The sequence below is a fragment of the Prunus avium genome, chromosome 3, assembly GCF_965620075.1.
Source record: "Prunus avium chromosome 3, drPruAviu1.hap1.1, whole genome shotgun sequence".
NCBI classification, from domain to species: domain Eukaryota; kingdom Viridiplantae; phylum Streptophyta; class Magnoliopsida; order Rosales; family Rosaceae; genus Prunus; species Prunus avium.
This window is the reverse complement of record NC_142286.1, coordinates 27,889,501-27,906,605: the sequence shown is the minus strand read 5'-3', so window position 1 is coordinate 27,906,605 and position 17,105 is coordinate 27,889,501. Positions and strand designations below refer to the sequence as shown.

The 17,105-nt window shown below is 36.5% G+C and overlaps 1 protein-coding gene and 1 pseudogene across 1 annotated transcript; both read left to right on the top strand.

The window, feature by feature from the left end:
- Positions 1 to 282: 282 nt before the first annotated feature.
- On the top strand, positions 283 to 11,153 carry LOC110773783 (HEAT repeat-containing protein). Its single transcript, XM_088250761.1, is given in 20 exon segments — positions 283 to 697; positions 2,623 to 2,775; positions 3,221 to 3,411; positions 4,462 to 4,569; positions 5,396 to 5,566; positions 5,651 to 6,217; positions 6,485 to 6,559; positions 7,059 to 7,187; positions 7,274 to 7,348; positions 7,441 to 7,650; positions 7,865 to 8,017; positions 8,116 to 8,330; positions 8,517 to 8,634; positions 8,725 to 8,857; positions 8,935 to 9,130; positions 9,218 to 9,323; positions 9,411 to 9,551; positions 9,643 to 9,768; positions 9,910 to 10,021; positions 10,407 to 11,153. Coding segments are annotated over 20 exon segments (3,549 nt in total). The 5' UTR covers positions 283 to 498; the 3' UTR covers positions 10,778 to 11,153.
- A 4,067-nt stretch (positions 11,154 to 15,220) lies between these two features.
- On the top strand, positions 15,221 to 15,782 carry LOC148295863 (non-specific lipid-transfer protein 2 pseudogene; annotated as a pseudogene).
- Positions 15,783 to 17,105: the final 1,323 nt, after the last annotated feature.

The following is a 17,105-nucleotide window of genomic DNA, read 5'->3' as shown; positions in this document are numbered from 1 at the left end:
TTGCCGCTCCCACTTGTGGTTGGGGCCCTCATTTTGTGGTCTCAAGCAGTTTACTCTAGATTATATAATGTAGTAGAAAAAAATTGTTTATATATTATTATTTTTACTATTTCCTCCCTCGGAAGCAACGGTAGTTTTATTGGAAGGTCAACTGTTGACTTTTGATAGCGGTGCACCATTTTTCCATGCAAAGTCACACGTGCTGAATGTAACTAACTAAATAAATGTGAAGCACCAGATGTACAGCCAATAGCTGAATAGCATAAGATCCACGGTTGAAATGGCGAGACAGCATGGATCGTAGTACCGATGCGTAGCATCTGATCTCCCACCTTCCTTCGATCCTTCCTCTCAACTCAACGACTCGATCAGGAGGAGGAGCCCCTGAGAAATCAAAATTCAAAAGTAATACCAGAGAGAGTGAGCCCCTGAGATCTGCTTTGGTTCTGTAGTTCTTCCATGGGGTTGTGTTAAGGCGGTGGAGATAGTGAGGCTTCGATGGACGTGGAGAGGTCGTCGTTGTGCAATTGCGTTGTGAATTTTCTGCTGGAGGAGAACTACTTGCTCACGGCGTTCGAGCTGCTCCATGAGCTTCTCGACGATGGCAGAGACAACCAGGCCATTCGACTCAAGCACTTCTTCGCTGACTCTTCTCAATTCCCACCCGATCAGATCTCTCGCTTCAACTCTATTCGAGGTTTGTACGATACACTCTCCCACACGCACTTCTAAATCTGTTTGAATTGGTTAATTGCAAATTGTCTTTGTTCTGTTTAGTTGCTGAGAAAATGTTGGGAAATGTGGGGAGCATTAGAGTGGAATTTAGTTTTCTGCTCTGTTTTCTTGGAATTTTCAATGGCATCAAAATGGCGCGCTTGTGATCTTTTACTTGTTCTGCTTTTGAAGGATACTTCTATCTCTTTTAGTGTTTGGGGGTCAATGAAATTTTTGGCTTCGAAACCTTATTGTTGATGGCATTTTATGTCGAAAATGGAATTTGATTTTGTTACTAGTTAATGAACTGAAGAAGTGTTAGGAATGCTTTCGGTCATGTATCCAAATGGGTTACTTGAACCATCAAATAGCAGCACTTCATAAAGGAGCTGGTATGGCGAATTGAGAAAGCATTTAGTTCAGAAACTTATCAATTTAGTGGAACTATACTTTCTGCAGAAAATAAATGACTTAACATATTTCAATAATGCAACCATAAGTATGAGTATGTTGTGGATGCATAATTGTATTCCCTCTCTTTTCAGCTGCAAGGGCTGAGATGTGAATATCTGTTTCTTTGTTCTGGAGTCATATAGAGTTCTCTCTCTCTCTGTGTCATTTCTGTCAAGAGGAACTGTACTTGCTTCTTGGTTCCCTTTTCAATGGCCCACTTGGATTCTCACTCATAAGAAACCTTATATTTCAACAAAAATAAGATTTGTTAGAATTAGTATAATGAGTTTTGGTTGCTGAGGTATATCCTCAGTCAGAGAAACTCAAAGAAGAATATTGAAGGACTCTTTGTTTAACAAGTTTACCACCCCAGCCCCAGGCCAAATTTTACAAAGAAAGAGAAGTTTGCAAGATAGGAATCCCGTCAATTTTGTGCATGATGCAGCCTGTAAGTGAAACGGCAAAGGGCATCAAGAGGGGAGGGGTGGGGCTGGTGCCGTATTGTGGATTTGTGCTTCCAAAGCATCAGAGACTCTTTTTAGTGAAAAATGAAAGCAATTTCAAAGCTTCGTTTAGAGAAGTGCACAACAGTGGAACAGAAAGCCAATACAGCCTACGACAACAATTTCAACAGCCAAGGAAAACAAAAAGGCCCTAAACTGTAAACATCACACAAACAAGACCAACAAGCCTACTAACAGAAAGTTAGGTTGATGCAGGACAGCTTGAACAGAGAGGACAAAATAACGAGATCCGGACTCACTCTGGCCTTTGGCATCGCACCAAAGGTGTCAAGTTGAGAAATTAGAAAAACTCTGGCCTTTGGCATTGCACCGAAGGTGACTTGGAATCACTCCAAGACAAATTGTGCCACACACAAGCAGGAATTCTCAAGAACTTTTATCTTTCACTAACTCTGATTTTAAGCTTACAAAGTAACCCCTTTTATAAGGTAATTGGTAAATGAATCTGGAAAGGTCCACATTAATACACTTGGGAATTTTAAGGACGTAATTATTAGACCTAATACATTAATCATGTGACATAGGAAGACTCAAAGACATTAAGCCTGCAGAAATTGCATTTATTACGTAGGAAACGAGAAAGACTCTCCTTTACTAAACTTTGAACTTTGCTCCTGCATTATAAGGGGAAAAAAGCCTAAATTGAACTTTCTCAATACCATGGCAGAACTCATTTACAAATGTTTTATCCTAGTTTACTTTCTCACATCTTAATTGTAGTGATGATGATATCATAATTTCGTAATGTGATTTTACTTGTCATAGTCTTCATGTCTCTGCTTGATTAACTGATAATTTGAACTTGATAAGGAAAACTTTTTGAACATTTTTAATGCTTGTCAGTCACTCCAGAAATTTCGATACTTAATATTCCTTTTTGGAACATTACTAATGTTTTTTTGCTTTCTACTGCTTTCATTTCTTAATGCAGTTGCAGATCCTCAAAGTTTGCTAGAAGAGAAAGAGGCAGTAGAAGAAAAATTAGCAATTAGTGAATATGAGCTTCGTTTAGCCCAAGAGGACATTTTGAAACTGAAGACTGAATTGCAGAAGAAAGTTGAATCACCTGTAAATGAATCAAGAGGTAATTTTTCCATCTGTGCAGAATCTCAAATTGTATTCGTATGTTTGTTTCTGCTTCCAATATGATACATCTTTCTGTATCCACTATGATTTGTTAGCTCAATAATTTTTACTTAGTAACCATGCATTTATAAAGAATCGATGGCTTATGATTATTTAACATATCTTGTCATGAAGACCGACCATAAAGCCATATCCTGAACACGGACATCCTTGCCTGTTCTTAGTTGTACTAGATTTCAGTTTTCTAGAAAACCATGCTAAAAATGCATGTCAATGCTGGAGACTTACCCCTTTTTTTTTCCCTCTTGCTGATTCATTGAAGTTGTATTTTTGAGAATCAGCATTAGACCTGTAGACAGTGGAAAACCAGAGATACACTGTATATACAATAGTTTCTTTACTAGTAAAGCACAAAAGATTTTGTTCCATGACTTTCTCCTCAGGTTTGGATTCAGGTTCAAATTCCAGGGTTTCTGTAAATAATGGACCAGAATTTCAGCGGCAAAAGAGAGATGTTTCCTTCTCTCATTTGGGTCCATTGAAAGATAATGAACGCAGAGATCTTAACTGTGCTGTAAAAGAATATTTGCTTATAGCAGGGTACCGGCTTACTGCAATGACGTTTTTTGAGGAGGTATGGATCACTATAAATGCTTAGTTGTCTTTTTCTCTCGTTGCCTCTAATGTCTCGTTTTCTTCCTATCCTTTTATCCCCAGTATTTATATAGGAGGCGGGATGACTTCTTATTTGTGACACACATGCTTATTGAATTCAACTACCATTAGTAGTTTATTGGCCCCAAATTGTAAACAGGTGGTCTTGCAAGGGAAACTAGACAACACATATAAACAAATTGTACTGGATTTAATATGTACGTGCAAACTAAATTAAAAGTATATTGCAATTAGAATTCTACATTAGTTAGAAATATTTTGTTTCCTAGGGGTTTTAGTTGTTGAGTTTGGTGTTAAAGTTTATTGGGTTATTGATACTTCCTTGTAGAGATTTAAAATATATTCGTTTTGTTTTGAGGTCCATCTTGTTGGTGAGGCACATGATTTCCACCTTAGTCCTTTTGGAAGACATCAATTGATTTGGCGGAGGTGTCTTGAGAGTATTGAAGATGAAAAACTAGTTATATGTTTAATTATCACTTGGTGTAATACCTTCTCTATCTCTTTCTTTGACTTAACGATGATGAATAACTAGTTATACTTTTTATAAAAAAATTTATGTTGGTTAAGCTTAAAATTACTGCCGTGAGTGAAGAACCGAGTAGTGCTCATGGATTAAAACTTCCTGCTCACGGATTGAGTTGCTTGTTATTTAAGTAATGGAAGCTTTCTAACATTGTAACAGCAGCAGGCTTAATTTATTTTATCAATAAAAAAAAGCAAATAGGTTTTAGAAAAACAAGTTCTAATAAAAAGAAAATTAAAACGTTTTACTAGATAGGATTTGATTTTGATCTGTTTATTGCAGTAAGCAGTGGCATTGAACAAATTTTTTAGGAATTATGCCACTAGGTTGACCTATTTGGAGGCCCATTAGATTTCTAAACCTTTGCATCAGGTGAATGTTGTGTGATTGTCACTTTGTGTGTGTGGCTATGTTGACATGTTATCATACCCTGTTTGACTAATCTTCAAATGTTTTGATAACCTATCAATACATTCTCCCCAGGTCACAGACCAGAATCTAGATGTTTGGCAGGACTCACCTGCATGCGTGCCAGATGCTTTGCGCCATTATTATTATCAGTATCTTTCATCCACTACAGAGGCTGCTGAGGTATTTCTTGAAACATGTGATGTTGGAAAGTGCTGAAATCTATAAAAATTACGTCTTTCACCATGCTTCACCTAGCTTGTTAGACAGGGGCTTCAACGTTTTGCAGTACTTCTGCTTTCTTACACCTGGCCTGTGGCATGTTTTCTGTATGTTTTAATCACTCAGGGATAGGCTTAATATTTAGAATGCAGTTATTCATCAATAATTCTATGAACGTAATGCCTTTTACACCAAGCTTGTTGGAGAAAGGATTCAATGTTGTTCACCTTGCCTCTGCTTTCTTGCACCTGAACTGTGGCCTGCGGCATGTTTGTTGTATGCTTATCACTCAGTGGAGGACAAATAGGCTTAGTCAATTGTAATTAAATTCATATGATTGTTTGGTTGTTATACAGAAAAATAAAAATGATTAAGAGACATTCCTGCATATCCTTTAAAATATAATCATGCAGCATCATAAATTAATGTATCATTAAATGCTGAGTGTTGCTAATTCAATCAAATAATCCAGGTTAAGCACTTTGGAAATCTGAGATTACTACCACAACTAAACTCATCTCTTTTACTTTGTGATGTCTTAAAGAGATTAGTCTTTTTTTATGCAAATTATTTTTCTAAAACCTTGGGCTATGAGCATATTGATTTGTAGATCTGTGGGCTGAGGTTTTTTCCCCTTATGTTTGCTCATAAATACTTACAGTGTAGATTTGAATACCTAGATTGCCTTGATGCTTCTCGTCTTAAAAAGTTACTTAGTTACATTATTGATACTTGTGAATTCTACTTTTTGCTTTTCCTAAATTCAACATAAATTTTCTATGTTCAGGAGAAAATTACCATGCTACGAGAAAATGATTCGTTATTGAAAGAAAAAGAGACTTTGTATCATGAAAAGCTGTGCTTGCTTAAAAACAAAGATTTGGCTGAAGGTCAAATCAGTACACTAAACAAATCGTTGGAAGGTCTGCAGAAGGACCTTAAAGATAAAGAGAACCTTGTAAGCCCCCTTACCTACACCGCATTCTGAGCTTCTATCCAATGAAGATTCATATGTAAGAAAATAACACACCCTTTGTTTCAGGTACAGAATTTGAAGCAGTCCCAGGAGCACCAAAGGAAGGAGCTCAATGATTGTAGAGCTGAAATCACTGCTTTGAAAATGCATATTGAAGGATATCGTTCTGGACGGAATATGGTAGCTGCTGATGCTGATCATGTCCAATCCCTATCCTTGGAAAGATACAGGGAAGAAGTAAAATCACTGCAGATGGAACTAGAAAGTTTAAAATCCAAACACGCAAAAGCTCCTGATTTTTCAGATTCCACCAATTCTGAGAAAGAGTCTGTGCTAATGGAAGAAAAAGTCGTTGTCATGGATGAAGATAAAAGTCTAATCCCGCATCCAGTTGATGTAGTATCAAGAGTTGTGGAAAAGGAATATGATCAATCTCTGCCTGCTCAAACTTTTGATGACAATATAGTTACACCTGAGGAAATTCCACAAGAGTTTTCGGTGGCTCCTTTGAATGATAGCAGTACCTTGGTCAATGATGAAAGTGTCTCCAAACAAAATAACGAACCATCATCAGGCGGAAGGCTACATCTAGCGTCAGAGGATCTTAGTGCTGGAATTGTTTCCGAGAAAAGGGCAAGTTCCTTGTACCTTTCTTTTAGGGCATCAAAGCCTTTACTGCAGGACTGGATCAGAAATGTTTTTCTTCTTCCAGGGTTGGCTGGGGGAATCCCTTTTGTTTTGTTTTGTTTTTTTTTTGGAACGCCCATCTAATTGGAACGCCCATCTAAATTCTAAATAATAGAACTTCTTATATATAATGATTTTTAAAAGCTTTGGAATCCCGCCCGTCCCCTCTGTTTCTTTATTTTTTCTTTTAAAGTTATGCTTGTACTTTGACAGGGCCTAGAGACCATTCAGATCCTTGCTGATGCTTTGCCCAAGATTGTTCCTTATGTTTTGATCAACCATCGTGAGGTTTGGTTCTTCCTTTCTTTTCATAATATACATACATACATATATATACATATATATTTATATATATTACAGAGTTCTTAATTGGACAAGACGCTCATTCTTTAAGAGAGAACGGATGGGTTAAGAAAACCTCACTTCTGCTCAATTTTCTTCAGCTTTGTTAGCCATTTATTCACATGGTCGATTACTTTTAGATGTAGAATCACCATTTAGAGCTTAGGTTTAGGTTTTAGTCATGGATTATCTTGTCGTCTAGATTTTAGGTTCTAAAGGGTCATTTTATATCCTAAAGAATCAACCCTGTCACTTTAATGGAATAAAGTTGAAAAACTTGAGAGTACATGAGATTTTTTTGATGCGATCATCCTTTAAGAAAGAACAGACATTGTGCAGAGAGAATCTCACATATATTATATGTATGTGTATGTATTTATATAAATATGTATCATATGTATGTATATGGATCTTTAAAGAGCTTACTGGTATTATCTATTTACAGGAGCTTCTTCCTCTGATCATGTGTGCGATTGAGCGCCATCCAGATAGCAGCACTCGAGATTCCTTGACCCACACATTGTTTAATCTAATCAAACGTCCAGATGAGCAACAAAGAAGAATTATAATGGATGTAGGCTGTTAGTTGAAGTACTTCATTTATTTGTAAATAGCTGCTTTGTTTTTTACTTGTTCCTGAATCTTCTAACTGGATTTCAGGCATGTGTTACCCTTGCTAAGAATGTAGGAGAGATGAGAACAGAAACAGAATTGCTTCCCCAGTGTTGGGAACAAGTAAGTTTGAGCCTAAATTTTGTAGGGGTGGTCATCTTTAACCATTCTGTCATTTTGATAGCTTTGACCGATTTCTCGTTTATGGGTTGCAGATAAATCATATGTATGAGGAGCGCAGGCTGCTAGTTGCTCAATCATGTGGACAGCTTGCAGAATTTGTTCGGCCCGAGATTCGTGATTCTCTTATTTTGTCTATTGTTCAGCAACTCATAGAAGATTCTGCGACTGTTGTCCGGGAGGCTGCTGCACATAATCTTGCATTGCTGCTTCCACTCTTTCCGAACATGGACAAATATTTCAAGGTCAGCCTCACTAATATGCTTCAGAGGCTCTCATGGAGAGGAATTCTGACTTGACAGAAATGGCTACAATGTAAGCTCTAGAATAGGTTGATGGAACATCGTCTAGGGAATGGAGACTTTCTCCTTATCATGACATGATAAATGACAAGAAAGATGTATAAAGTCAACAAGGATACTTTTTTCCATTATTTTACTGTATTTTATTTATTTGTAGGTTGAGGATTTGATGTTCCAATTGGTATGTGATCCCTCTGGAGTGGTGGTGGAAACTACACTTAAGCAGTTAGTTCCTGCAGTAAACAAGTGGGGAAACAAATTAGACCATATTTTAAGAGTTCTACTCTCTCATATATCAAGCTCTGCTCAGGTATGTTTTTGTTTAACTATATTTTCTCATTCATGACTGAGGTAATCTATTCCTTGTTTATAATAGTTTCTTTTATTTACATCATTGTGACATTGCAGCGTTGTCCTCCCCTTTCGGGCGTTGAAGGGTCCGTGGAGTCACATCTTCGTGTTTTAGGTGAACGAGAACGCTGGAATGTTGATGTTCTACTACGGATGCTAATGGAAATGCTTCCTTTTGTGTACCAGAAAGCAATTGAGATGTGCCCAATTGCTTCTGATCCGGAAACAACTGGAACAATATTTTCTACGTCTTTCTTTGAATTGTATGCAAGGTAAGGTCCATTTTTCTTCTTTAACTTCAATTATCTCATATTTCTTTTGAGTTCCTCTTATATCTTCTGACAGAGCATAACCTTATGACTTTTTGTATTGAGATAATGATATTGATAAATGAGAAAGACTTGTTTACTATAACTGCTTGTAATAACTGCTTATAATAAATTTTATTATCTGGGTAGGGGACATGCTCAATTGCCTGCATTTGAGTGGCTGCATGTCGACTGTTTTCCTGCTTTGATACAGCTTGCCTGCTTGTTACCTCCAAAAGAAGATAGTTTGCGAAACCGAACCACCAAGGTATCTTCATTCTATCTTTGATGGACTTTAATATTACCTCATTAACAGTGCTTCTATGAATTGTTTCTGACCTAGATGTTGGTAATGCAGTTCTTGTTGGCTGTATCAGAACACTATGGGGATTCTTATTTGACACACATAATGCTGCCTGTATTCCTGGTAGCCACTGGGGATGACGCTGAGTTGACATTTTTCCCATCTGCAATCCATTCCAGAATCGAAGGTAATCTCACGGAAATGTTTTAAAACCCTTTCACACCAGTGTGCGATCTTTAATTGTGGCTATAATCTACATAACAGGTTTGAGACCAAGAACGGCTGTGGCTAAGAGACTGGCTACTATGTGTGTCCTACCTATTCTCTTAGCTGGTGTTTTGGGTGCCCCTAGTAAGCATGAGCAGTTAGTGGAGTACCTAAGAAAGCTATTAGTTGAAGGTGTGACAAATCAATCTACAAAGTGCAATGCTGAGATTGTTGATGCTGTTCGCTTTCTTTGGTTAGTAAAGCAATAAACACCCTTTGAAAACTAATTTTTCTTAATTATAAGTTATTTCTTACTGATTGGCCTTTTTCCATAATGCAGCACTTTTGAAGAACATCATGGTATGATATTTAACTTACTATGGGAAATGGTTGTCAGCTCCAATATAGATATGAAGATCAATGCTGCCAATCTGTTGAAAGTCATTGTAAGCCTAGCCATTCTCTTAGAGTACTCATTTTTTCATGTGTCTGACTTTAAAACCAACAATTAATTGGCTGCATCCATTTAATAGGTTCCATATATCGATGCAAAAGTTGCATCTACTCATATTTTGCCTGCCCTAGTTACTTTGGGCTCTGACCAAAACCTGAGTGTGAAGTATGCAAGCATAGATGCCTTTGGAGCTGTGGCCCAACATTTTAAAAATGACATGGTACAAATTTTTTTCCTTTTGCAATCAATAAATTAGCTATCTTAATGGAATAGTTTTCATTTATCTGGCTGATCCAATTGAAACCTCCCAGATTGTTGATAAGATACATGTTCAAATGGATGCGTTTCTTGAAGATGGATCACATGAAGCTACCATTGCTGTGGTTCGTGCATTAGTGGTTGCTGTACCACATACAACGGATAGACTTAAAGATTATATCCTTTACATACTTACTGAAGAATTATAATTAGCGCATTTTCAGCAAAGTATTCATATGCGCACTCATTATTCCTCAATCGTTGTGCAATTTTCTACTGGATCCACTTTTTAATTGTCACTTCTTTAACATTATATACATCTTTTATCCAAGATTTTTCAACTTACAGCCACTCCGCCTGCAAGTGACTTGATGCGCCGTCGTGAGAGAACCAATGCATTTTGTGAAGCAATTCGTGCTCTGGATGCAACAGGTTTGCTTCTTCTTCTTTTTTCGCAGACCAAAATGTTATTTTTGTTGTATTGGTGTTTGTTTCTCTTCCCTTTCTGTTTCACAGACCAGAATTATGGTGTTTATTTTATTGCTGGTTTTACATTTTCTAACGAACTAATAAGGAACCAAAAGTAGGGGAGAAAGCATGTGTAAAAACAGAGGGTGCCCTGACAACTCCCACCTTTGCCAGATTTCCGAACTTTAGCTTTCCTAGAATTCCAAGCTAGTTGGAATTATGTGTGCAGACTTTCGTTAACCTAAAATTATGTTAAATTGTCAGCAAAGTTTATATTTGCATAGATCTATTTTTCAAGTTTTTAAATGTGTTATTGATATCAAGTGGCAAATGTGTTTAATTAATACAGATGTTTCAGCAAATAGTGTACGGGATTTCCTCCTGCCTGCCATACAGAACTTGTTGAGAGACTATGATGCGCTGGATCCTGCACACAAGGAAGCCCTTGAAATTATAATGAAGGAGAGATCTGGTGGAACTTTTGATACTATCAGTAAGGTGATGGGGGCTGGGCTTGCATCATCTGTTACTAGCTTCTTTGGTGAAGGTGGGTTACTGGGTAAGAAAGAAAATGCTGAGCTATCACCAGAGCCAGTTGAGTCTCCGAAGGCTGCACCAATGCCACCAGTCGAAGACACTAGGTTAAGGCGCATCATGCGTGGAAATTTCACTGACATGCTCAGAGGCAAAGCAAAGGGCGATGAAACTTAGAACCAATAAAGTTGAGTTGTTACTGAAAGGGGTGGCTGAGTTTATTTTGCATCTCGCCATCTCAGGTGAAGATCATTTTGTTCTCAATATCAAGGTTGTGATCTGCTGAAAACAAGGAATTCTTTTATTTTTTGGTGTCATAGAAAAAAGGGTTTAAGAAGGGAAGAGCAAATTTGTACTGCATTTTTATTGTTCTGGTTTTTTAGTGTAGAAATTGGATTGATCAACCAATTGAGTTTAGTGGATAGTTCAGAACACATCATCTTGATCCTGAGCTCTTCGCTGTTGCTGGCGGTTATGTAAACCCAGGCTGCATGTTTTATACCTTTGATAAGTTATATACCCAAATTTCATAATAATAAAGTCATTGTTGTTGAGTTTCAAATTTGACGAGTTTATCTTCACCTCACGGCCCTCACCTCAATGTGTCTGCCAGTGGTCTAGTTCCTAGTTTGACCCTAGGCTGCTTTGCCAATTCAATAAAAGGTTTGTTGATTTGTTTATGCATATATTCTTTCTATACGAACGTTATGGCAAACGAAGGGAACTAAACACATAAAATGTTCGTTAACCACTTGAATTATAAGCTGTTTGCTTTGTTTATGTTTTCGTAATTGTGTCCTGATTTTAATTTTTGACCTGTGGGCATTGATGAGATGGTAAGTCTTCACGTGGAGAAGAGGATATTTTTCTGCTGGTCTATCAATAGAGGAAACTTAGCAAGCCTTGTAGCACACAAATTTTTAATTTTGTTTCCATCAACAATTGCACTTAAATATTTGTCTCATATTATAGCCATTCACATTACTCACTACCTAATATATCCATTTATACTGTATTTAAGGGAATTATATACCTTTTTTTTTATTTTTGTCAACAAGGGAATTATACCTAATTACACCAAATAGTTTTTTTTATTTTTTATTTATATAATGTAATGTTAGATTTTTAACTCCTTACAAACTCACTTTTTCTCCCGCATCCCAAGGGAATGTTTGATATCCTACTCAAAATTCATTATTTTTTTAAAAAGGAACTCAAAATTTCTCTCTCATTTTTCTCTCACAACCTTATCTGTGATCTACACAACCATAGCATGCGTCTATATGTTTAGTATTACTACCCTTGAAGTAAACAAACCTCACATCACAAGCATTAAAATTTCCAAAATAAAGATCATTTGGCGTTATCATTCCAACCAATACCCACTTCAAATTTTCTCTAATATGGTATAATGGACTCGCATTAATTAGGAGCTCTCTTTTTTCAAGAAAACTCACATTAATTAACATCATACGTATTTTATAGTCACATTAATGTTCACAAGCATTATATTCTCATGTTCCCTGATGAGACCACCGGTCAATGTGAGACCTTGACCCTAGAGGGTGCGCGGTTACAATAAGAATCAAAATGAAGACTTGATTGAGGTATGGAAAAACAAAAAGTTATGTCGATGATATACTTTGATTTATGGGAGCTTTAGTTTCAGACCTAATAGTCGGGCATCTAGAAATTCAATTGAAAATTACAAAGCCCATTTTCAAATACAAAACAACATTCAAAACACCTATAAATTACAACATTACCACCAATAGAAGCCCAACCCAAGCTTCATTGAAAAAACCCAAACTAAATTATAAAAGTGTAAATTGATCCAACGGTTAATAGATAAAACCTCATTTAAGGGTCATATATTAAGCTTCAAAAACCCACAATGAATCATGCCACACTTTTTTAATCAAGCCCATACCCAACTTTAAAAAAACCCAAACCACAACATAGCCCAAACAAAAAAAAAAAAACCAACACAAAACAAAAGAACCCAAACAAGGATCCATATAGAAAGGGCAATTATTTTAAAAAGGGCAAGTTAAATAAATAAAAAAATAAGGGCTGTTTGGTATTCTACTCAAAAAAATGAACTCAAAAATCATGATTCTTTTACAAAACATGAGTTTTCAAATACAAGATTTAAAAATTTGTTTGGTATTAAACTTCATACCTATTTTTAAAAGCAGAGAAGAAGCCTAGGACCTTTATTTCTACCTCTCTCTTTATCTAATGAACCAACGAAAATTAGGGTTATCGAGATCTAGGCCGTTGACATCGTTGTCTTTCATCAGAATGGTCTCAATCTTGCTGATCCAATATGGGGTGAGTTCAATGGAGCCTCCTCCACCGTTGATGACTCAATTGATGGTTAGAGAGAGACGGGAGAGGGAGGAGAGAGAGAGAGATGGGAGGGGAAAAACAAAAACTCATCCCCAAATTGAATATCTTCATAATATTGATGCTAGAAGTGGGTCTATAACTGAAAAAACTAAGGGCTCATTTGCTTCTCTAAGAAGTACTTATGCTCATAAGCACTTCTAACAAAATCGCTTTTATTAGAAAAATTTTGAATTTTCATAATAATAAAAAATCCCAAGTGCTTAGCAGGTGCTTCTCCAAAAAGTGATTTTATGACTCAAAGATTTTTCTAAACTTTTCTGTCAAACGCTATCAGATATATTTTTAAGTATCAGAAAGTGTTTTTAACCTTTCCGAAAGCACTAAAGGCGGTATGCATGACCTGAGTAGCCCCATCCCACTAGACTAAACAAGTGGGTTCCAGCAATTCGTCGCCTCCCAGTAGAGGCCCAATCAGAGGTCAACAAGTAGATATTCATGAGTGTCTTCTGCGTGGCCCACTGGTAATCATGCGCATCATCTTAATGGGATGATAATCAATATTAACAAGTGGTGGGCATTGGCAATTTGTCACGTCCCAAGCAATATTAATTTTTATTGCTCTGGCTTTTTAGTGTAGAACTTATTGGATTGATTGAATTTAGTCGTAGTTCAGAAAACATCAACTTGATCCTGAGCAGCTAAGCTCTTCGCCATTGCTGGCGATTATGTAACCAATTGAATTTAGTCGTGGTCTAGTTCCTAGTAGCTGACCCTTGCCTGCTTTGCTAATTCAATAAAAAGTTTATTGGTTTGTTTATACATATATTCTTTCTATACGAAAGATATCGTAAAAATGAGGAAATTGAACACAGAACATAACCACTTGAGCTCAAGCTCGTTGCTTTGTTTATGTTTTCGTAAATGTGCACGGATTTTAATTTCCCGACCCTGCGCCTTAATCTTAGAGACGGCCACAGCTTCTCTTCAATTTTGTTTGGTGAAAAGAATTTTGTGTTTTCCACCCCAAAATTTAACCACACCCTAATAAAAGTCTATTGCTGCCAGTATAATTCCTCCAGTTTGGGCAGTTCTCCTCTAACTTCCAAGACCCCAATGGTATGAGTTCTTCTGCTTTAAGAATATGTATATTCCACTTTCAAAGCAGGTTGTTTTCAACTCAGAGGCACCAATTTCTTTCCAAATTAATCATCATATATATAGTTAGGGGTATATCAACTTTCGGTCTCACTTTCTTTTTATTATTATTATTTACTTCTTTTGGTCTCGCAAGCTTTCTGTAGTTGGGAAATATTCCTTGTGCATCGTCATATTATCATTAGAGGAAACTTAGAAAGCCTTGTAGCACACAACTTTTCTTTATTTCTGTTCCATCAATAATTGCAATTTAATATTTGTCTCATACTCTACCCAATCACATTACTCACTACCTAATAGCTTGCACTCAGGATCTCACTTTTAGGTCTTTAGGTAAACGAGTCTGCTACTACCGAATATATCTTCTTCTTTATTTTTCATTCGTGCATCTAATATTTCCATTTACACTATCTTGAGAGAATTATATCCCTATTACAATTTACAATAAATAGTTTTTTTTCTTCTTATTATATGTAATTTAAATTTACTGTTAGATTTTTAATTACTTACAAACCCACTTGTTTTTTTTCTCATTTTTCTCACTCCATTATCTTCTACCTACACAAGCATAGCATGTTTCCCATATTTTTAGTATTGTCTTTGAAGTAAAACAAACCTCACACACAATCATTTTCCAAAATAAAGGACCATTTGGCGTTATCTTTGCAAGCAATCATGTCATGCCACTTCAAAAAATTTCTCTGATATGTCTGTTTTTCAAGAAGACTCTTCTGTGGCTCACTTTGTCCGTGTGACTCACTTTGTCCTCATATTACAGAGTGGGTCACACTGATTCATTGCAATGCGGGACCCCATCACTAAACTTTCCTTTTTCTGCAGCTTAAACTACTAAACTCACCTTCCTCGAAGAGAACTTGCGTGTGACACCACATGACATGACAACATTTGTATTGGATTTAGCATTAACCACGCCATTTAGAGTTTGATTTCTCATGTTTCCTTTCTCATGAACCAAACAGGGCCTATAGGTATTGTATAATTACGTCGACATGTCAGATGGCATTACAATCATGACAAAAGAACTCATGACAATCAGCCACTTAAGCTTTACCCTCCACCACGGCATTACCTTCTCCCTCATATAAATTGTGCAGTAAGGCCCTTCCCAAATGCACCATTCTCTAATCTATCTCTCTCTTTGAATATAAGTAATTAAATAATTAATAGATATATAATTTTAAGATGATGAAGTTGTCATGCTGTGGTGTGGGGCTGTGTGTTGTGGTGATGATGGCAATGGTGCTAAGTGAAGAAGCAAGGATGGCAGAGGCAGTGACATGCAGCCCATTGGAGTTGAGCTCATGCTTGGAACCAATTAGGTCTGGGACACCTCCTTCAACCACATGCTGTCAGAAACTGAGGGAGCAGAAGCCTTGCCTTTGTGGATATCTCAAAAACCCAGCTCTCAAGCAATATGTCAGCAGCCCCACAGCCAGAAAAGTTGCTTCGACCTGTGGTGTTCCCTTCCCTCAATGCTAAATTAATTACCAATATTAATCACTCCTTAATACTTATATATAAGTAATAAGAATGATGACTTCATTATAATGTCATTGTTCAAGACCATCAATCATGGCACTATCAATGGTGCCCGGAGAAAAAAGGGATGTATGTTATATGATTAAAGAAAATAAATAAATGGCAGTGTAATTGACTTATGAAATATGTGGTTTTGCTTCATTTAGGTTGGCTCTATTTGAATTTCGTTTTTTATGAAGTCAATTCGACGGCTCATAGATTAGCTTGATTTGCTGTGACTTTATTTCAAGCACTAATATGGTATGAGGACCCTCCGAAAATCATCATGATGTCTTAGTTGAAGATCGTCCGCAAATGTTTCTTTCAATAAATCATTTTTTTCTTTAAAAAAAACATATATAATATGTGGTTTTAAATTAATTGAAATTTGCATTACCAATTTATTTATTTATGATTAGCATAATATAATATCGCCAATGCCAAATTCATTGATCTTTGATCTGAGCATGCAAGAGCTTTGTTGATGTCGTCAGATGAATATCTGAGCTAGAATTGCTGAAATCGGGTCTTTCTAGAGGTGATTTATTAATGGGATCCATTTGCTTGGATTTGCTTTTCTTCTAATTTCTGTTCGAACTTACTTTTTATCCCCTTGATTTAATTATGGTGACCCTCCACCAACCAATGGCTAAGCATATAGATCATGGCACCTACACATTACAATCTAAATATTCAATAATCTAGTTGGAGCACACGAGAAACACAAATCAATTTAGTCTAAATTCCAACATGCAATCGAACCCATCTAAGATCTTTAGCCACAAGCTTGTTCATATTATTAACAATCGACCAAAAGAGAAGCTTATTGACCCAATAGCCATTATCTTCCTTTTAAAAAAATGGTGTAGGGCAAATCAACTACATATGAGGGAAGCTGCCCCTCTTTTTCAATAGCCAATACACTGAATATCATATTTAGTGAAGTTGCATTTCCTCCATACTATGACAATAAGGGACGGACTCAAAATTTTAAAATGGGGTGGGCTAAATTTAGGTACTAAGTAGATAAAAAAACTCAACAATACCATGTGATTTCATTTATAACCAAAAAAAAAAAAAAAAAAATACAGCAAGAACAATAAAATCAATTACAAATCCTATTTGATAATTCATAACTCATAAACTGAAACTGATGCACCAATTGCAAATCCTAATTGATACTTCATAAACTCCAAAAAAATCCTCAAATTAAAGCATCAAGAAATTGAGAGAAGTTTACATGACGAATATAGGAACTTGGTTCGCTTGAATTAAGTCTTGAAAGTGAGTGCAGTGGCAACAAAAGCGTTCTTTTTAAAAAATTATTTATTTATTTTCTCTACATACGAGGGTAGGGTGGTGCTTCTTCTTTTTTTTTCATTGCAATGCGGGACCCCATCACTAAACTCCCTTTTTCTGCAGCTTAAACTACTAAGCTCACCTTCCTCCAAGAGAACTTGCGTGTGAC